This window comes from Castor canadensis, chromosome 1 (genome assembly GCF_047511655.1).
Source record: "Castor canadensis chromosome 1, mCasCan1.hap1v2, whole genome shotgun sequence".
NCBI classification, from domain to species: domain Eukaryota; kingdom Metazoa; phylum Chordata; class Mammalia; order Rodentia; family Castoridae; genus Castor; species Castor canadensis.
Window position 1 is genome coordinate 159095395 of NC_133386.1, and position 22379 is coordinate 159117773.

The 22379-nt window shown below is 36.6% G+C and overlaps 1 protein-coding gene across 4 annotated transcripts in view; it reads left to right on the plus strand.

Moving 5' to 3' along the window:
• Positions 1 to 22379, plus strand: part of Nell1 (neural EGFL like 1) — an 828356-nt gene that overhangs the window by 266325 nt on the left and 539652 nt on the right. For all 4 annotated transcript variants that reach the window (XM_074042879.1, XM_074042893.1, XM_074042884.1 and 1 more), the window contains exon 12: positions 9012 to 9140. In XM_074042879.1, the coding sequence (XP_073898980.1) occupies positions 9012 to 9140 (129 nt within the window). The remainder of the gene's footprint in view (positions 1 to 9011; positions 9141 to 22379) is intronic.

Here is a 22379-nt window from a genome sequence, read left to right on the forward strand (position 1 = left end):
GGCATATCCTACATGTTTAATAATTTGTTGTTGAGTGAAGGAAAGGCACTTCTGCTAGGAACTAAAATTAGGTAGGTGTTCTTAATAAAACCGAGGCCTAGTTTTAACAGATTATGTATATTTCTCTGAGCATTGCTGATCTTAACTACGTAAAGAAGAGCTATAATTTGGGTTTACTCATCTTGGTATTTCATCCATGGTGGGTGTTCTGTTGTGTGACAAGTTATTTTTCTTCTGGGTGAGTCTCAAAGTGATGAATAAATGATACAGTGTTTTTTGGAGGAAGGAACAGGTTTGTTTCTTTGGGAAGATCTAGGCACTTCATGTGCTAGAAGATGTTAATGGCTGATAGAGTACTGATTTCCTCAGGCCAGGGTCAGCTGTCCTTGAATTTTCCTTGATGATTAAAATCATAGCTGGGTGACAGGTGGTGGAAAGAGCCTGGGAATTAAATTTGGGTTTATATATCTATTTCACTCATCTTTTAGTTGTGTAGTCATAAGGAAAATAGTTAATGCTTCAAGACTCAGTTTATTCATTTTTTTAACTTTGTGTGTGTGTGTGTGTGTGTGTGTGTATAGTACTAGCACTTAGAACTTAGGGTTTTGTGTTTGCCAGGTGAGTACTCTACCACTTGAGTCGTTCTCCCAGTCCTTTTGTCTTTTCAGGTGTGTTTTTGAAGTAGGATCATGTACTAACATTGCTCAGGCTGGCATGGAACCACAACCCTCCTCTTTCTGCCTCCTTAGTAGCTGGGGATGACAGGTGTGTGCCTCCCTGCCTGACCCCTAAAACACGTACTGACAACTTGGAGGGACTATGAGGACTTAGTTGTTAACTCAGTAAATATTAACCAAATGTCTACAATGTGCTGGGATTTCTGTCTTAGGCAGAAAGTGAACAATTTTGCATAATCCTTTCCCTGGTAGAAGTAAGCTTCTAGTGGGGAAGTAGACATCTACCAATAAATACAGAAATAAGTCCATAATTAGACACTGTGATACTGATATAAACAAGAAGATCAGGGTAAGAGAATAATAGGGCTTAATTTAGACTCAGGAGACAAGAAAGGCTTCCCTGAGTGAAATGTAGTATGTGTGTGATTTTTGTTATTCCTTTTAAAAATTTGTTTTTCAGCTTTACTGAAGTATAATTGACAAAGACAAATTGTGTATATTTACATGATATATGTATACATTGTGAAATTATTAAGTCAGTCTTATTAGCATTTCTGTCACCTCATATACTTACCATTTTTTGTGTGCATGGTAAGGACATTTAGATAATTCTTTCTTAACAAATTTCCGGTATACATTGATTATTACCTATCATCATGCTGTATAATCGGTCTCCAGAACTTACTCATCCTGCTTAACTGAAACCTTGGACCCTTTGAGCAAGATCCCCATGACCCCTCCCCAGCTACATGAGTAGATTGTATTTAATCTTGACTTGAAACCAGTTATTCTGGTAGAGATGGGTAACATAGTCTAAGTTTGTAGAAAAAGTTTGCTAAGGCTTTGAATTGGAAAAGAGATTGGAATAGTAGAGTGTTAAAAGAAGGAGTGTGATGCAGAGAGTATTTGTTACCTCAAGTTGAAGTTAAGGATTTTGTATTTCTTTTAAATAAAATGGGAGAAACAGAGATAGGATCCAATCTGTGTTTTAATGAATCTTTTTGTGTGTATGTGTGTGGAAAATGGATTAGAGAAAGACAAGCAAGAAAGGAATCACGAAAGCAAATAAGGTAATTTCCATTTAAGAGGTGATAGCAGTGTGGAGTAGTATAGGTTTTATTGTTACTGATGTGGAGTGCAAGAGAAAGTTAGGTTCAAAAGATGTTTATGAAATTAGAATCTATGGATGTGGCTCAGTGTTCCTCTAACATGAGAGAGGTCTGGGGTTTGATCCCAAAACTGAAAAATAAATGAATAAATAAATAAATAAAAGTAAAATAGATAGAACTTGTCAGGGCTCATATTTGAAGAGTGATGGCAAACATGACAGCTGTTTTTCTGTTTTGAGAGGATAAAGTGCCCCAGATAGATATGGGACTTGGGAGTGTAGATTTGGGAGGTTAACATCAAGAGTTCAGTTTTCTCTGGGTAGCTGTGAGATGTTTGTGACAACATCTATGTGGAATAGCCATGGGCTATTGGCTACAATGACATCATGTGGGTGAAATGAAGTATGCTAGAGAGTTAGTGTTTTTTCCTGTGCTCATAGAGGGGACTGTGCCCCCTCTATTGCTCCTAGGGAAAGACAGATGTTATCAAGCAGTGTTCATAAGTGATCACCACAGATGTTGTCCTAGATTAAATTTCTGGTCAGAACAGATCAGTAGAACCTACAGTTGAGTCTTAAATTGACAGATTTTAAAAATTCTGTAGGACATGGAAGGATTTTGATATTTAAACATTATCAGAGAGTAATTGCTAGTAGTTGTTTATGCTTCCAAGTATTTAAATCTCAGAAAAAAATATTTTCTTAGTAGTCCTAACAAGAACTTTAGAGTCAAATGGTGGCTGCCATGTCCTGGCTATCTTACCTTGGATGCAAGTGTATTCCAGTCACATTTTCCTAACTCATAAAATGGGATACTAGTAATCTTTAGGGTTGTTGTGAGAGTTTAATGAAGTAATATGTATGACACATTTACCATCACACATGCTATGATGGAAAAAGTCAATGAATAGCAGTTTGTATAATTGAGATATTCTGTGTAGTTGGGCTAATTCTAGTTGAAAGATATCACTGTGTGCTTCTAATTGTAGAATAGTTTCAAAGACTTGAAAGTCACTTAGTAAAAATAGTCAGATAAAAAGACTTGAACATTGGGCAGCTTATTTACTTATTTATATGTTTATATTCTACAATCTAGTCTTAACTTCTACTTGTGTAAAAAATAAAAGAAAGAAAATAAGAGGAGGGTAATTTTGAGGGGATTTATGTATCAGATCATGTTGATAACCAGATGAAGAAAAAGACTGTACTGAGCGCTAACTCGAATACGAGAGAGAGAGAGAGAGAGAGAGAGAGAGAGAGAGAGAGAGAGACAAATATCCAGGAAAGAAAACTGTGTATCTTAAATGCCATGCTACTCAGACACATCAAATAAGAAAGACAAGCCTTTAGTAGGGTTTCAGAAAGCAGAGAATTAATTGAGGATTCAGAAGTTGGCAGCCAACTCAGATGCTGAAGTGGGGTTTTCAGAATGATGATGACCAGATGGGGTAATGAAAGTATTCTAAAACTGGATGGTGGTGATGCCTGCACACTGTGTAAATTTATTAAAAATCATCAAACTATCTACTTAAAGTAGGTGAATTTATGGTATACAAATTTTACCTCAATAAAAATGTTTAAAGAAAGAAATATGGTAACTAGTAAATAAGTCAAATTTGCCTTCCAAATTTGTATAAATTTGTGGGGAACTGCATAACCCTGCACATGCATCCCCCAATCATTAAATTGTTAATTTACCACCCACACTTCTGCTGGCCTATTTGTCCATCCATCTATAAGCCATGCATCCATACAACTATCCCTGTGCAGAAAACTTTTAGTTGAGAGAAACAAATCAGATAAAGATTCTTACTTAAAGAAGTTGGAGTGATAAAAATTATGCTTTTTGTTAAGAAGACTTGGAATTACCTGGCAAGAAAAAATATTTTGTAAATGAGAAGAAACCCAAGTTGTAGTGTGTTTGAAATGGACACATGCAAAAACCATGTCCTCATTATCCTTTGGACTATAGGATGCTTAGAAATTTGTTTCTGTTCAGAGGAGAGTGGAATGGCACCACAATTAAGACATCTGGCCTTAGATTGGGTTATGGTTTTGTATACTTTTCACAAGTGTACTAACTTCACTGAACTTTTTTTATGGCCACATCTGTAAAACAGGGATAATAATTCAGTTCCATAAGCCTGTTAACAGAATTAAATGGGATAATGCATGAAAAACACTTAGTTGATTACACAGCTAATAGTGTGTACAACAAATGTTAATTATTGTAATTATTGTGTCTGTATCAGGCACAATATTTGAGATTCCCCAAACTTATCCTTCCTCTTCCTCAAAGATTAAAATCTTTTTCTTCCCACCAGGATCTGTGTCCTTGCCCTCTTCAAGTTTCTGCCTACCATAGTTTTGCATCATCTAGAGATGATTGCTCTGTCTCTGAAATATGATGACAATTTGTCCTGCTCACATTTCTTTTATCATAGAATACCTTGTGTTGATACCCCTGTCTGTGACTGATCTCTCTTGAAAGTTTGTAATTTCCCTATGGGCAAGGAATCTTTTAAATATTTTTGCATTGTTCACAGATGCTTGCCCACAGAGTAGATGTACTGAGTGAATGATTATTTAATTGTACAGAAAGGTAAGTGTGCACTGAATAAATATTGCTTGAATGAAGACCCCATTCATTAGAAAACAATTTTTGGTGCAGTGGCTGGGCCCAACAAAAATGGATTTGAATCAGTTTTGGTTTGTCCCATGGGTTATTTGCTGTCCTTGAAATATAATTTTCCTGACTCCCTGCATTGTGAGTTGACATAGTACATGCTTGATGGAGAGATATGCATTGAAAAATTTCTTTCTTTGCCATAAATTTGTTTATTTATTTGTAAAATTTTTATTTTTAATGGATAAATAATAATAAAGTATTTATGGGGTGTAATATGATATTTTGATATATGTTTACAACAGTGTCTGAAGGGTTTTGTTTCAGGTTGTCAGATGCATGTGGAAAGAAAAGAATGGTTGATGTCTCCTATGTGGTAAAAGATGAATGTGTGATATTGGTTCAAGTTTTATAATGAAGAAAAATATGTGTACTTAATTATTAATCAGTACTGACATGAGTTGAGAAGTCCAGGCACTCATTCTGGCAAACAGAGCAGTGATGCCTAAAGCTGCCCCTTTAGTAGCAAAAACATCAGGTTCTCTTAGTTGTAACGATTATCATAAGCCTTTCAAGTCTTTGTAAAAGTGGTCTCAACTGTCAGAGGTTTCAGATTTCTAACAAGTTAAACTTTTACTTTGCTTTTGATTGAGGCAATTATCAGTTAGCAGGTAATAGGAAGTGAGGCTGGATGTAATACCTGCCCACTCATCATGCTTACTGGGACTTTATATCTACTCTCTAATGTCCCAAGGAGCAGCTACATATTTTACTTTTTGTTGCTACATTTCACTGCTGGAGAGGATATGTGACATAGTGGGAAGTACACATGCATTGGGGTTTGCCAGACTTAATTTAGAACCCTGATATCTCCACTTAGCTAGGTGATAGCAAGTTTGAACTTTTCTTTTCTTATTTTGAACTTAAGGATAACAGCATTACTAAGTTATTTTGGACTTTAATGATCACCATTGATGTTAATACCATCATCATTGTCCTCATAGCTGGAAGGCACCATTTATTGACCTCTTTATTATGTATCAGGGATTGTTCCAAGTGCTTTACATGGATTAATTCATTTAATTCCTCAAAAACATCTTAGTAAGGTATATAATACTATTATCTTCATTTAAAACATGTAATATAATGCCAGGCATATTATTGGTATATGAATTTTTATCATCATCACCATCACTATTATTTAATAACAACTATTATCTTCTAGACTAAGTATGGCCTAATATTGTTTTAAAATTCTATTTCAAGAAAATAAGTTACAGAATGTCATCATTGAACGGAATTAAATTTGGAGTTTATCTAGTCTATTTTTTTAAAACCAGAAATTGTTGTTCCTGTGATCCATACATCAAACATAAAAAAGCATAATTATTATATTTGAATAAGGGACCAGGGACTTGAACTCTGTGTAACAACTTATTTGTACCCAGGGTTCTTTGAAGCAGTTTGAAACTTACTTAGTATACATACCTAAGTAGGCAGAGTGATTTATAGTGTTTGTTAACTACAGACTCTGAATTATACATTAGATCTCTTGATTTATAGGTGCTGTGTTTTCCCTCAGACCATAATATGTGATGTGTTATAGTGATTATTATTCACTGAAATGTACTGATTTAAAGATGATAAAGAGCCCTCATATACTTTATTATATTTGAACTTTATAATGTTTATGTAACCCATTCCCCCTAGTTCACTCCAAATGCTATCTAATGTATAAACAGTTTCTTTTGAAAATTTTGTGTAGGGAGCTGGCCATAGCATAAAGGGCACCAACCAGAAACCAGCGAAACTGAAAAGAGTGTGATGCCATTGAAATAAGCAAATACACTGGAGTTGGCATTTGCCTGGAGTGCAAGACTCTGGTAGTTTGGGATTTGGCTTCTAATGGATACTGTGAAAAAAGATAGGAGAGAGCTCAAATCTCAGTGCCACCAAAAAAAAAAAAGAAAGAAAAAAGACAGGAGAGACCCTGGGGCTAATTTGAGGTGCTTAAATAAGAACCTGGAAGGTGAATCCCCTAATGGGTGAATTAAGAAAAATCCACTGCGAAAAAGGAAATTTTATTTTTCATTCTTGACTCTAGATTAGGGTCTAGAGGAGAAAAGTTTGCATACTTGAAGGCTGAGAGCTAGAATTATCATTCCTGTGTGGCTCAATTCTCATTCTCGAGGCAAAAGTATAGTTTAAAGTGATGTTGTATTGATAATTCCTTCAGGCAACTATAGAGGAAAATACAAACACTTTCTAAAGAAATACAATTTTAAAACCCCAAACCTCAAATCATTCCCACAAATTAAATTCTAAAGAATATGAGCCCTACAAATAATCACTCAAAATGTAATAAACCATCATGTATGATACTCAGACTAAACAATAGACTGACAAATTATATGCTCAAAGACTGACCATAGTGCAGTTGTCAGTATAACAAAGCATAGGTAATGTGTTTAAAGAAATAAAAGATTCAGTGGGAGTGCCTGCCTTATAAGCATGAGGCTCAGAGTTCAAACCCCAGTACTACACAAAAAAAGGAAACAAAATAATGGAATTAAAATGAAAGAATAAGGGGCTGACAAATTTTTTAATTATTGTTTTATTATTCATATGTGCATACAAGGCTTGGGTCATTTCTCCCCCCTGCCCCCACCCCCTCCCTTACCACCCACTCCGCCCCCTCCGTCTCCTCCCCACAACCTCCATACCCGGCAAAAACTATTTTGCCCTTATCTCTAATTTTGTTGAAGAGAGAGTATAAGCAATAATAGGAAGGAACAAGGGTTTTTGCTAGTTGAGATAAGGATAGCTATACAGGGAGTTGACTCACATTACTTTCCTGTGCATGTGTGTTACCTTCTAGGTTAATTCTTTTGATCTAACCTTTTCTCTAGTTCCTGGTCCCCTTCTCCCATTGGCCTCAGTTGCTTTTAAGGTGTCTGCTTTAGTTTCTCTGCATTGAGGGCAACAAATGCTAGCTAATTTTTAGGTGTCTTACCTATCCTCATATCTCCCTTGTGTGCTCTCGCTTTTATCATGTGCTCAAAGAGGGGCTGATAAATTGACCAAGCAGGTAAAAAAAAGAATCAAACAGAATTCTAAAAACATAAAATATAATTAAAAATTATATGAACGACTAAAACAGAATGTGATATAATTCAAGAGTGAGTTAACAAATTGAGAGATACATAGGGAAGGAAGTCACAGAGAATCCAGTACATAGAGAAAAAAAATGTATTATATGACAACAAATCTAAGTAACATGAAGGTGAGCTCAAGAAGGAAAAACATTTTTCCAGTTAGAATTCTGAAAAGAAAGACTAGTGAGAAATGGTGAAGATAGAATGTTTGCAGATAATACTTGAGATTTTCCAAAGTGATGAAAGATACCCAGTCCTCAGGAATATCAAGAAATCCTAAATAAAAGATAAATTCACACCTAGGAATCAAAGAGTAAAACTGAAGAGTACAAGATAAAACAAAGCAAAACAACCAACCAACCAACTTACCACCAAACAGATCTTTAAAGAATTCACAGAGACAGGGGTTCCCATATAGGAAGGAATGACTAGTACCTTAACAATAGACTATTCAAGAACAATAATAGAAGCAAATGGGAATGGAATGATACTTTCAAAATATTGGGATAGAAAAACTATATACCTTATATAACTATTTGTCACATATAAAGATGTTTTATAGAAATATTTCGATATATTAAAATTGAACACAGTCACTATCTAAGGTCAACAGTAAAGAAACTTCTAAAGGATACTTTAAGAAGAAAAGTTAAGTATTCCGAAAGTAGTAGAAGGGATTCAGGAAGGAATGTTGAGCAAAAAAAAAATGTCAAATTTGTGGTGAAAAAACATGTTCCAGCAAGCACATTTAATAATGCTTCTAATGCCTTGTCTAGAATTTGAAATCGGCAAATAACTCAAAACTTAATTTGTAATAAAGTGTATAAAATAAATTAGGGAATATTTTTACTGTGGAGCATTATATAGCATTGGCAAATGAATGCTGTAAGCATTAACATGACGGAATAGGAAAAAGTGCACCAACAATATGTGTACAGTATGATTTCATTTATGTGAATTTAAAACAGGTAAAACTAAATATTTGTTTAGGAATAAACACCTACACATGATAGTTATATATACAAAGGAGTGATTAACACAAAATTCAGGATAGTTTTCTGTGGTAGCTGGGAGAAAGATTCACTGAGAGATGCTTCACTGAATTATTTTTATTCTATACAGTCTTTTCTACATGAATTTTGCAATAAATCTATTATTAAAAGGCAGTAATTTAAGAAATAATAGGAAGAACACTCAGGATCCCTATCTGTAAGAGCCTTCAGTTATAAACAACCTTAGAAATTTTGAGTATTGGGGAAAAAAATCTGTTAAACATGACATGGTACAAAGTTTCCTGTTTCTATTCTCTAACTCCGTACATACCTCATCCTTGCCAAGTTATGTTTACCTGCATAGTGACATATAATAAAAAGTGTTTCATACTTTATTATTTGGAAAACCATTTTACCCTTCTTTCCTGATGTAATTATATTTGAATCTTCTAGGTCACAACTTTTGTGCTGAAGCACCTAAATGTGGTGAAAATTCAGAGTGCAAAAACTGGAATACGAAAGCTACTTGTGAGTGCAAGAATGGTTACATCTCTGTCCAGGGAGACTCTGCCTACTGTGAAGGTAAGTAGGGTTTTCGATGAAGTGACTTGTGAGAATTTAGCTGAGAAACGTGTTCTTGGCTTCTATAAGAAACAGAACAACAAACATGGCAGACCGTTCTCTTGGTTTATCCAGGCTGCTTAACAACATGAGAAAGCAAGACTTTGAAGGAATTTATGAAACACGGCAAAGCAACGTGTTCATGTCAAATCCCGTACTTCACTGTATATTACAATTAGCAGAACAACCATAAACACATCATTTTCTATTTTTATTGCCTGAGGAGATTGTCATCTCTAAGTTCAACTACGTATGATATGGTAGATTCTCTTTTCCAGTGACCCTTTGGCATTAGTTTATACCTGGCTATTATCTCTTTTGCTTGCCACGGTCAGACTTTTTAAATCTTTGCTAATCATCACAGTGACAGGACTCTACTTAGACACATGAGCCAATGCCATTATAATAGGGTTGTGGACTTTAGAATGTCCCACATTTCCTCTTTACCGGGCAGAACAGCTCCTTAGCCTTTTCCAAACTTGCACTTCACCCTTCTAGTTGTGAGCACTGTACACCCCTATTGCTTTAACATGTGAGAGAAGTAGGGTTTAGCTCTGATCCAATTCTATGTGTATGGTGTCATAATATCTGAGTCCAAACATTTCTTACCTATATATAGAAGTTCTAATAGGCAAAGTGATGCTTGGGATGTTTCTCTGTTTGTCCTGGTTCCTGACATTCCAATAATTTCTTTTATCTTTACTAATAAAATACTGCGTCATGGTATGTTAGGAAGTTTTCTTGGCTTGAAAGAATGTTGCAACATCTGTCTTCTCTACTGCAAGTGATTTGGTTTTCAAGTGGATCAGGTGTTCTCAAGGCAAAGGTGGTATAGATAGAATGACAGCAAGGGTAAATTCCTTTCCGTATTACTGACCACATTTTTGCTTGGGCTGGCCTGAAGAGCTGTTTAGTCCTTAAAGAAATGTACTAATCACTTCTAGTGATTAGTTTCTTGTGGGTAGCTTCTGTCCTTTTTGTTTCCTCTAGAGGATGTTCTTGATTACTGCCTTCCTTCTCATTAGCAATATTCTAACTAATGGAATTTTTCCTTTTTCTTTATTACCTTCTTTTCCTTTCTGCCTGATATATATAGATTTGAACTTGTTTATGAGGACACATCACTTGGGACAATAAAACTGCTCCTTTGATTATGAAACTTTTCATCTACCCTTTAATGTGATCTTAGTGATTTGTTAATTTGGGGGAAGAGGATTATCAACTTTAATACTTCACATTAATATCTACCCTTTAGATTTTTTTACCTTATGTATTTTCTATCAGAAACTTAAAGTAATTAAAATTTTCAGATGTGAACATTTTTCCCTCCATTCATTGTTAAAAAGTCCTAAAATCAGGTAATGGCTTAAAAACGTTCTCACTTTCTACTATATATGGATATGTGGGGATAGACGTGAACAATTACAGAAATGGTATCAAAAAAATTGTATCCTGATCCTATGAACACTGGACTCACTACACCTACCACTCCTAGCTCTCCTCAGCTATTGAGACCTGAAAGATTTTGGGAGAAAATTGCTGGTGCTAATGCTGTTTGGGACTCTGATTCCCTCCAGCTTGATACCATTTTTTATTACATAGAATCAACTCCAAGAGAAGCCAACTGTGATATTAAAACTGCCCTTTCTACTTGAGACCTTTTGTAGGTTTGAATCACTGTTTTCTTGGACATGTTCCCACTTATCTCAGTGTATGAACCTGGCCTCAGGGCCACATGCATTGTGGTCACTTTGGGTGATGGTGATGTGCTTGGGCTTTAGTCTTTGCTATCATGGAGACTTCAAACAAGTACCAGAGAACTTGTTCATAAGAGAAGTTTAGCACCTAAGGAAAAGAGAGTGGAGATAGAAAAAAAGAGCTTGGGGGTAAAGCAGGGCTCACATGCTGGGCACGAAGAGCCAAATAGTGTGAATACCGACATTTAGAACAAATTCTTTTCCTCATGCCATCTGCCATCTTCAGCATATTGAATTTTGGTCATTGGGTTTATATCCCTGTGATTGCCTGGCACTGCCATAGTTCCAGTCATGGCGTCCTTCTATAGCATCTGAAGTAAGAAAGGAAGGAAGGGGCAGGAACCGAAGGCCTTCTCTGTGTAAGGTTCCTTTCATGTTCCATGAAATTCCTTCCTAGAATGCACCTCCCAATCCCTGTTGCTACATGCAGGAGACTTCCTATCCTATTCTTCAGACTTTGGTTATACCTCCATAACCTTAGCCTGTGTTTGTGAAAAGGGAAGGAAATGACTGCCACTAGTTTGGGCTAATTGTGTTCATCTCTTGGAGTATGACTTTTCTTTCTTGAAGCCAAAATGATGGATGCCCTTTGAACTAAATAAGGGGTAAGGATACAGAAAAGTGTGGGGATGGTTTGGGGGAGGACAAAAACTCTGTGTACCCTATTCTTTTATTAAATTTCATTCTTGGTCATTTTGCCAGCAATCCAGGGTGATCTGGTAGACAAATTTAGAGGTAGGTACCAGAGACTGAGACTAGGCACATTAGCTCACTCTAACATAGAAAGAACTAGATACTATGAACTTCAGGCAAGATTTTTTTTACTCTGAGCAAATGAAGTGAAAACGACCCATATTATTAAAAGCCACAATGCACATGTCTAGCTTGCAAATTAAAACAAAATATTACACACATTGTCCAGGTTGTCTTGAAAACCTTTTCAGGCTCTTGGTGGAAAAAGAAGCACAAAAGCTTTCAACTTTTTTAACTTCCTAGGCAGTAGCAGAACTACAGTGTGTTAAGGACTCCTGCTCTGCAGAGATTGCTGTAGAAACTGCCGTAGAGAAGATATCAGAACTACTAGCCAATCAATAGAAGATAATAAGACCTTTTGTCAGCTATGATACAATTCATAGTTGTTGAATTAACAGGAGGCTGTTTCATTTTGTCTAGTGTGGCTCAAGCAGGCACATTCCCCATTCTGAAAACTGCTTGAGTTGGACTATAGTGTTTTATGAGTCTAGTGGGCTGAAGATTTTTCTCTTTGTGATAACATTTTCAAATTGGTCCTAAATAGTTTCTGTTACAAAGTTTAAATTAGAAGTAGTGTCCAAGGAAACTATAGCAAGAGAGTTCTTACTGATGCTCTTATTCTTTGAATTTGGAGTCTATATAGATAGTGTCTCATATACTTCTTGTAGTAAAAAGTTGTTTAAAAGAATAGTATAATGTGATATGCCTCCTGCAATCTGCCAGGTATGGAAAATAGTTCAATTATCATTAAATGATCAGACCTTTTATTTGCAGAGTGCTCAGAGTTTTCTAGACTCCTTTTATATTTGTTACACTTTTTGAGACTTACAATAAATGTTTGAGGAAAGTGGCAGTCTTGGCCACCATCAACCCATCAACTCCATTTTATAAGTGCAGACACTAAGCCTCAGAGAAATTCAGTAAAGGTAAAATTCAACTCATTTCTACTCCAGGGCTTTTTGTACTCTTAACTTATGCTGCTGCCAACCCTCCCACCATTTACACTGTTTCAGAGTTATATTACTGTTCAAATAGTTGCTACCTCCTCTACTCATCATTCTGACATCCAACTTGGCCAAAGAAATATATGTCAGTGTGATTGTTTCATTTCAGAGGAGTCCACCTCATTTTCTTTACCCTCTGACACAAAAACTGGCAGTTTTTCAGATAAGGGCTTCTCCTTTAGCTAGGGTTCCAGAATGAAGATGACATGAGGCAGATGACAACAGACAGGTGATGGACAAGTGAGACAAGTGAGAAGTAGTCAGTCACATGTATCATTGAAATTTTTAGGTTTTGGTGTGCATGGGGGCAGCTATCTGTTACCTTTCCATAACTGTGCTAAGGTTACTGATACACCCATCTGAATTAATTGATCTAAAACTTATGGGAACCAGGAGACCAATGCTCATAAGTGAAAGCAATTTTTAATACAGCTATTACTGAGTGACCAGGAAAAAGCATAATTTGTTTGAATCATTAATAGCCTGGTCTGGCCCTGCAGCTAAGCAATAGATTTTTTTTTTGTTTTGTTTTGCAGACCACAGTTGTAAATCAGTGTTTTGTTATGCCAAATCCAACATGTAAATTGAATTTTCCAATTAACATGATAATGAGACAATGCATGTATACAATTTAGCAAATTGCGTAGTAGTATTCACTAAACATTTAATAGATTACAAGTTATCATTATCATAATTATTATAAGTATAATAAATATTAATATTTTTGACATCCTTTCTTGGATTTGAAGAAGCATATACTCTTTGAGGTCATTTCTTTGAGGAAGTAGAGTGTCTACATCTACACTTTTTGGAAGATCTGACAGGTAGCAGGGGAGAATGGTTTTAGATGGAAGGACCAGGTTCTGCCAGGGTTCTGTTGTTGGCAGTGGGTCAACAAGCATTATAGTTTATAAAAATGAACTTACTCCTTCCTCAGTAAAACACAAGTGGAGCTTTATTCAAGAAAATATTTTGAAAAAATTATCTGTATTGTACAAATTTAATAATTCCATGTAACTAAACTGGTGAGCTGTCTGAAGCACAGCAAGTAATTAGCAAAGTGATTTATAAGTTCTTTCACAGGATTGGTGGTGATGAGGAAGGGCCTGACCCTTTGACTGGTAGGAGGCTGGGAAAGTGGCAGAGAAACCAGAGTTCAAATAGGAAGTAGCCCATAGAATGGTAGCAAGGTGGAGATTTACTGGATGCAGAGCTACCATGAGTGTACTTCCACAGAAACCAGACTCTAAATTCCTGATTAAGAAAATTCATGGAGAAAACAGGTCAGTGTGCTTAATTACACTTCTAATTATCCAAGAATTAACCAGGTAACTCTTTGTATTTGAGATTTCTTTTTTACATTTAAGTGTTTTACATTTTACAAAATACATGAGCGTCATGGTCACATAGCCCAATTTATGCTCAAATCTGGGCTTCAAACTCTTGAAGTTCTGCCTTGAATAGGACAGGGATCAAAAGCCTCTTTTAATTATTCATTTTCAGCAAAACCTGAACTCTCAGCTCCTGTGTCCATTTATTTATTGCAGGGATTCAGAATGCTTGAGGTAAGAACACCTTGTGGCATCCTCTTTTACTTTTTCTATTGTGAATGCATGGTTCTTGGAGATGTCTTCTGTTACCCAGGTATTTGTCAAGCCTCAACTCCCCTTATGAGATACAGAGATCTCGAGTCTTTGCTTTGTCATCCTCCCAACATCTGGTGTAAGTGGGGTTCCTTCCTGGGCCAGTCTTTTGTCTGCTTCTGCTTCATTGCAAAAGCACCCATTTCTATTCTCCTTATCTGAACTTCCTGCCCTGACAACTTTCTTCTTTGAATTGTAACAAAAGAAAAATAACAACCAAATCAAAATCCTGCTTATTTCACTTGGATTAGACTAAGGGGTTCATTGTTAAATTTTGTGTTCATGAAGTAGCTCCCATCAAACCAATGTCAGGACTGGAAGTTAAATTAGCACTTTAAAAAAAAAAAAACATGCTTCAAAAGTTCATTTGTAAGATATCATTTAGAATTTTCATGTCTTTGTGATGAAATGCTAAGAGTTTTGATTAGGTGGCCAAGGTGGTTCATAGGAGTGCAGTTGACTCATCATCATAATAATAGCTGAACAATTAGATTACAAAGCTCCTCTAAGTTCCAGGGTTCTAAGAATCCAGGATCCAGGGCCATGCACTTTTCCTCCAACCCCAGCTAATGGCTCATCCATCCACCTAGTTGTTCAGATCATAAAATGTAGAAATCACTCCTTGATTCCCCCTCTTTTTCTTACCACCAATATCTGCTATATCAGGAAGTCCTGTTAGTTTTTACCTCCAAAATGAGTAACAAACACCTGTTCTGTGCTATCTTCATTGCTTCCACCATAGTCTGAGCCTCCTTTATCTCTTGGCTAGTGATCACAATAGTAAAGTGCACTTTTGCCTTCCTTAGTCTCTTCTTCAAACACCCATCAAAGTGAGCTTTTAAAGCATAAGTCAGACAGTGCCACTTCTTTCTTTTAAATTATCTCATGGCTCCCATGCTTCTCAGAATAATATTCAAACTCGGTACTGTATAAGGCTCTGTGTGAGCTGGAACCTTTATGTCTCTGTATTTGTCTTGTGTCACTGTTTCTGCTTCACTTTTCTCTCACCACAGTGGAATGCTTTGTGTCTTTACAATGGATCTGGACAATAATTCTTTCCTCAGCCTCAGGTGCCCTTCTCCTAAGTCTTTGCAAATCTGCTTTCTAGTTATCATTCAAGGAGCAGTTCAAATGTCATCTTCTTAGAAAAGGTCTTTCCTAATCATCCAGGCTAAATTAGCTCTGCTACTATCCTCTGCTACTCTCTATTACATTTTAATTTTTGTGTTTTATTTTCTTCTTAACACTCATTACCTAAAATTCTGTTGTTTTTTCATTTAAAGATTTATTGTTTGGCTTGCTCTTTTAGAATATAAACTGCATGAGGGCAACAATTTTATTTTATTCACTATATCTTCAGCATCTAGAATAGTAGAAGGTGAATTATAGACACAGGAATGTACTTGTTGAAAAGAATATAGAAGAAAGGAAGGAAGAAAGAAGGAAAGAAGGAAGAAAGGAAAGAAGAGAGGGAGGGAGGAAGAAAGGAAAAGAAGAAAGAAAAAAAAGAAAAGGGAAGGGAAAGGAGAAGAGTCATTTCCAAGTTTATTCATGCCTCTCTCTGTGACACTGCTTTCTTGTCAAATTTGTCCTTAGTGCTGCTCAAGAGCTACTTTATAAATGCAGAGCCTGTAGCCCTGGAGCTGCTTCTGCTGAGTTTTGCTAATACTCAGTCCATGTAATATTAAAATGCTGCCCATTAAGTTTATTCTGTACAGACTTCACTGCCTTTATTTGCTACAGGATTTCCTTTACCTCATGGCAACTGAGTATCTCTCCCTTAATTTTGATAAGTAAATCGTTTTTCCAAAAACTGTTTTGGTCAGCTGCTTATAGAAAAAATTAAATTATTTGGGACTTAAAAAAAAGCTTTTGTTTCTATTCACATAGTCTTTCACATGGATATTCCTAGTTAACAAGTGGTTTCCTTCAGAGATGTAATTCAGTGACTCTGGCTTCCTCTGTCTTGTGTTCTTACCATGTGCAATATGGGTCTTCCCAAGGTCACCTTGGAAAAGGGAGAGCAAATGGAAGGTTATCAGTGGGAGATTTTTATGTGTTGGCATGCTTATTACATTTCACTGGCTAGAACTTAGTTACTGGCCATACCTGACATTGAGGGAGGCTTGTAAATGTTCTCCAGCTGTGCATCCAGGAAGAAAAAGAATCTGTTTTGATGAATAGTTTTCTTATCTTGCCAGCTTTTTTTAATGCAAAATGAAAAAATTTCCTTCATTAGTTTTAAGCCTTTTACTTTTTATTTCCTGGTCCCACTAAATGGGGCACTGGCTTCAGCTGTTTGTATTGAAACTTGCTCACTTTAGGGACTAGATAGGATTTAATTTACCATTTTAAACTTTCCACTTTACCATTGGCATGATCTCCAGGCTCCTCAATGACAATCCCTGTCTTATCTCTACTATGTTTGTTCAATCCCTGATATGTCTCATGTGTGAGAGTGTGGCCCATTTCTTCTCCCCACCACCCTGCCTTTTTTTTCTCTCTTGTGCTATAGTTCTGAGCATCATCCCTTGAAGAAAACAATTCATTCAATAAACTTACACACATTTGTAAATGATTGATATCCACCTAACATTACCAGAGACAAGTGTATTTTAAAAGAAGATGCTGTCAATTAAGAAAATTCCCAAATGGTTGAATTTCAAACAGCATAGCAAAATAAAGTTAAAAAATAAATTAATGTGTGTATAGAAAAGAGAACTCTTTCTTAGGCAAGGGGACCAAGCAAGTCATTCCTTCCTTGCAGTTTGCCTTGGTGGTCAGCTATCCTCAAATATTCCTGCTTTCTAGTATTTTCTCTAGCTCTATTTATTTTCTTGACCACTCTAAGGGCAGTGATGTAGTAGAAGAAGATTGAACTAGGGGATAAAGAGATCTTATTGATCCTGGCTCTGCCAGTTACCAGCTGGGTGACCTTAGAAAGTCACCCAATTCTTCTCTGTCTCAATTTTCTTGAAGTGATAATAGGACTTTTAAACAAGGCCTAAGTAAAGGCCTACTTTACTAATTGGTAGTAAAGGTGAAATACTACATTGACTATCTGGGAGAGATTTTGCAAAGGCTCAAGCAGCATAGCTGTATACTGTTATATCATTCATGATTATAGTTATGTTATTATAATAACATTGTAATTATATAATAACAACATAGTTATATTAGCATTATAATAACAACAAATATTATTTTAATCATTGGTAGTGCCTAGACTAGAACTTAGGACTTCTAGCTCTCTATCTACATGGTCTAGTTCTCTACCTATCTACACATACTTTAGGTACAGATATATATCTGCTAATATATATATTAAGCCAGTGTTTTGTGCTGAGGCATGCTGGGATTTCTAGAAGTGGGGCTTCTGTGTTGCACAACTCCGGGAGTTCCATTCATGTGGTGAACTAGACAAGTGACACCTGCTGAAATTGTGCAGCACTAAGTCTTCAAGTTTCTACATGGAAATCCTACCAAGGACATAAATAGGCCCAGAGTCTTGTCTTATTCTTTCAGTAAACATTAATTAGTCACCTAGTGTTGACATCTGGGAATCCAAAGATGATTAAACTGTAGATACTATGCTCAAGGACCTCACGGTCTAAAGAGGAAAGAACCTTGTAATCAGATAATGAAAATGCAGTGGTATTTCTTCCATCCTAGAACTTAACTAGTGCATTCTGAATGGGAGTCCACAGCCTGCCCTGTGAGTAGCATGGCTGAGGAGCTGACTCCTTAATGAAGTGGTCTACAAGAGGAGCTATGAGGAAAGGGCATTCTTATTAGCAGGGTGCATATACAAAAGCATAAAGCAAAAAGTTTAGAACAAAAGGAGTTGGATAAGAGGTGAGAATAGAGATACGGCAAGTGGTCAGATGGTGGAGAGCACTGTAAGGATGCAACGATTATCCTGCTCCTGTAGGACCACATGTGTACATGCAGTGTATAGTCATCCCATTGGGTGCAAAATTGGATCCACTGAAGTATGGAAAAAACATTGAAACTTTCATTTCTGCTTATTTACATCTCATCTCTTAGTTGTAATTTTGGTATAAATTTTATAATGTGCATTATATATTTGTGTAATAGCACACACATACTTTATTATATGTATTTACATATAGGAGCTGCATGCTCAAACTTTTTATCCCATAAGGATGTATGATAAAACACCATCCAAGACATTGCTGTAGTCCAGAGTATCCAGGCAAGTGTCTGAAGTAGGGAGGACTTATTTGATTGATATGTCAGGAAAATCATGTTTACAGTCAAATGAAGATAGCACTGACTGGAGAGATGCAGGAGGAGAAAGCCTGATTAGACAACACTGCTGAAATATTTAGTGTCATCATGAATTCTTAGGCTTGGCCAGAGTGGCTGAGAAAGAGAAAACGTATCTCAAGGATACTCCTCATCGGAAGGAGCTTCCCTGGCTTGTGTGGTGCCTCTCCCCAAACCCTTGCAGTCATGCTACATCCTGATTGTGGTTGCTTTGTTAAGAGTTTCCATGTCTGGCCTTTTCCCCAGTGAATCTATCTTGTTCTGCTTAGGACTGGATTGTACTCAGAAGCCATGCCTATAAAGATGACTTTTCATTATTTTTCAATGAATGTTGTTACCTAAAGAAATTGCATAAAGACATCCTTTGCTTTACTGTAGGACTTTAGGATAACTCCTTGAAAGTCATTATGCATATATTGAATCACTTATAGTACTCAGCATTTAAAGTAGCAAAAAGAAGGAAGAGGAGAAAAAAAGATAAAAGTTTCTTGTTTACTTCCCAGGGACAAGTAGAAGTTTCAGATGTTTAAGTGAAAATGGATATTTAATAACTTTAAGCTTTTTTGTTTCCTGGAATGTAAATACCTTTTGGCTACCCGGATATCTAGACAGAAAGGAGAAGAATTGAACTCATCAGGTTCCTATTTTGTTCTAGCTAGAACAAGCTAACATATTGTACCTGATATGTTAGTGCCTGCTGTGAATTTGGCTCCTTGGAGAAACTTTCCCTGGTAAACAAGAGTGGTACACACAAAACCATTAAAGAAGAATGGCAGAGTCTAGTGGAAATAACAGATTTTGATTTGGATTATCTGAGTTAGTAGTTCCAGTTTTATCATTTGTAAACTTAAACTGGAACTTCATCTCTCCACTTTTCTCATTTGTAAAATTACTGTGCTAATATTACTTAGCTTAGGAGTCTCTTGAAAGAATTTCTATGACTGGGCATGGTAGCACAAGGCTGAATCCCAGCTACTTGGGAGACAGAATTAGGGAAGATCATGGTTGAAGGCCACCCTGGGCAAAAAAGTTAGTGAGACCCCCTGTCAACTAACAAGTGAAGCGTGGTGGTCATTTCTATAATCTCAGCTATGTGGAAGGGATGGGTAGGAGGATCTCAGTCTGAGTCTGGCCTGAGTAAAAATGAGAGACCCTATCTAAAGGAATAAAGAGCTGAGGGCATCACTCAAGTGGTAGAGCATCTGCCTAGCAAGCACAAGGCCTTGAATTCAACCCCCAACACTGCCAAAATATAAGAAAGGATTTCTATAAGAATTAATACAAGTCAAAAGATCTAGAACAAAATCTAGCACAAAATAGGAATTTAATGAATGTTACCTAAGTTTGAATATAATGCATACTTAATTGGATGTAACAAGACCCTAAAATATACGGTTGAGGATTTGTGGCAGGGTAGTGAGGAATGGGAAGGCGAATTCTTGGAGTTTGCAGGAATGACATCATAAAATGGAATTCTTGTAAGACCAGGACTACAATGACTACAAAGGATGCTGAATGATTGATGGAGAAGTGTGAGATGCCCACGAGATTCGAGCTGAGACCATAGGATGAGATGGAGTGAGAAACTGGAGGGAGGCCAAGAAGAGAGGGATGGAAACATTGGGAACAGCATATCTGAAAACCTGCAGGTGCAAAAGAGCAAAGGAGCATTTTTAGTGTGTGGGAACCTAGTGGGGGAGATGAAGAGTAGGGAGAGCAGAGGGAGACAGGCAGGGAGGCCTTGTGAGAGTTGGGAAATTTGAAGTCTACTCTAAAGGCAACGGAAAGTTGCTGAGGGTGTTTAAAAGAGGTGATAAGATTTGATTTGTATTTTGGAAAAATTATTCTGGCTACACCAGCAAGTTAGGAACACCAGCTGTCAGCCTGTTGCAATGACGGAGGCAAGTTATGGTGGCAGGCAGGAGGTGAAATCAAGAGGATTGGATGATTGATTTGATATGAGGTAGATTGGATGTTGTACAAAAAGCGAATTTAGAGTTAATTCTCTGGCTTTTCATCTATACTCTCCTCAAACTCTGCGAGCGGACTTGTGGCTCCTTCCTTTGGGCTCTGATAGCCCTTATGCCTACCACACAGGATCTTTATTATTTTTCTACATATTTTCTAGTTTCAGAGCTCTTGAAAGGCCAGGGCTGTTTTTGATACATCTTTGTATCACCAACACCCCACCCAGGGTCTGGAGTATAGTAGCTACTCAAAAAATACTTTCTGAATTAACTGGTAAATAAATGAAGGTATGATTTCATGAAGAATCACAGTGCTTTATGGATTCTTGTCACTGGCATGTTAAGCAAATCAGAGAAAAACCTTGTTAATTTTTCCCCAATTTTAAGATGGAAAAGTTCACCTTAAAATGTGTTCCAATTATGACTTATACATCTTTACCAGAGGCTTATCCTCCTCCTTTTGGTACTGAAAGAATTTCCAGAAAATCTAGAGCTAGCTAACAGCTTTGAAAGAGCTGCTATAGAGATTTGGGGATTTCTTGACTATTTCTGGATCTTTATCACTTTTCCTGCTGCTGCTGAATGGCAGAATTTTGTCTTTTGTTATTCCATCTGGCTCCTCAAAACTCTAACGGAAACTTTTCTGAGCCCAGCTGAAGGAACTTGGGTTGTCATGTTGATTAAAGTTCACATGTTGATGCTTCCAGCATTCTGCAAATTTACGTTTTGCATTAACTGACATGGTATTAAGTTTATTTATTTATGTTTAGGAGGAAAGAGTGAAATGAACATTCCCTTTGTAAGCACTAGACTATTCATGAAAGCTGGGATTGTTGTCTACTTTGTTTATCATTTTATCTCTAGTACCTTGTACAGTACTTGGAACAGATTAGGTGCTCAGTATTTGTTGTACCGTGAACACTGTGGAGCACTCCAGGTACTTGGTAAGTTTTTCTGGATGGAAAAAGAAAACTAACATTTGTGCCAAGCCATGTACCAAACAGGTCTTTATACTTGTTACATTATTTAATCTTAATTGGTCAATAAAGAAATCAAGGCTCAATGTCACACATATAATATATGAAAGAGCCAGGATTTAATTTCAGTTCCTCTGACACCAGAAATAATTTCCAGATATAGAATGATCCAGAGGAAGAGTAACTCTAGTTGATTCCTATTACATATTTTTTGTTTGCCAGGATACATTGGGCTAGATGTCCATTTTCTCCAGTCCTAGACTTTGGCAAATTCCTTACTCAGAAATAGTATTTCTCTGCATGTATATTTGTGTTTCTGACTCAGCAGCTTAGCAATTTTTGGTGTGCAGGATAAACAAAGCATCCTTTTTCAGTTGCAGACAAGCTGTGATGAATAGTAATTCTTGGGGGCCTCAAGAATCTTTAGTTAGCTCTTCCTTTGTGGGCTACTCACATGAGTATCAGAAAAAGTGATTTCTCTGACATGAGGCTTCAGTAATTCTATTGGTATGGGGTATAGGTATTGAAAAGTAATCTGTTTAATGGAAAGTTTGAAATGTTTACATTTTTAAAAGGTAAGTAGTTTTAGTACATAGTCTCAGTCCACTTCCAAAAAGTATATTTTATTTCTAAATTCACTTTGATGAATTACAACTCATTTGTAGTAGATACTTAGTCACTGTTACTCCATAGGGAGCTTTTCAAGAGGTAATAAAGTCAGGGGATTTCTTTCAGTGTTCTGGAGCACACCTAAGTTTATTACCACCCTTCTTCCCAGTCAAATGGGAGTAGCTTGGTTTTCCTGAGAA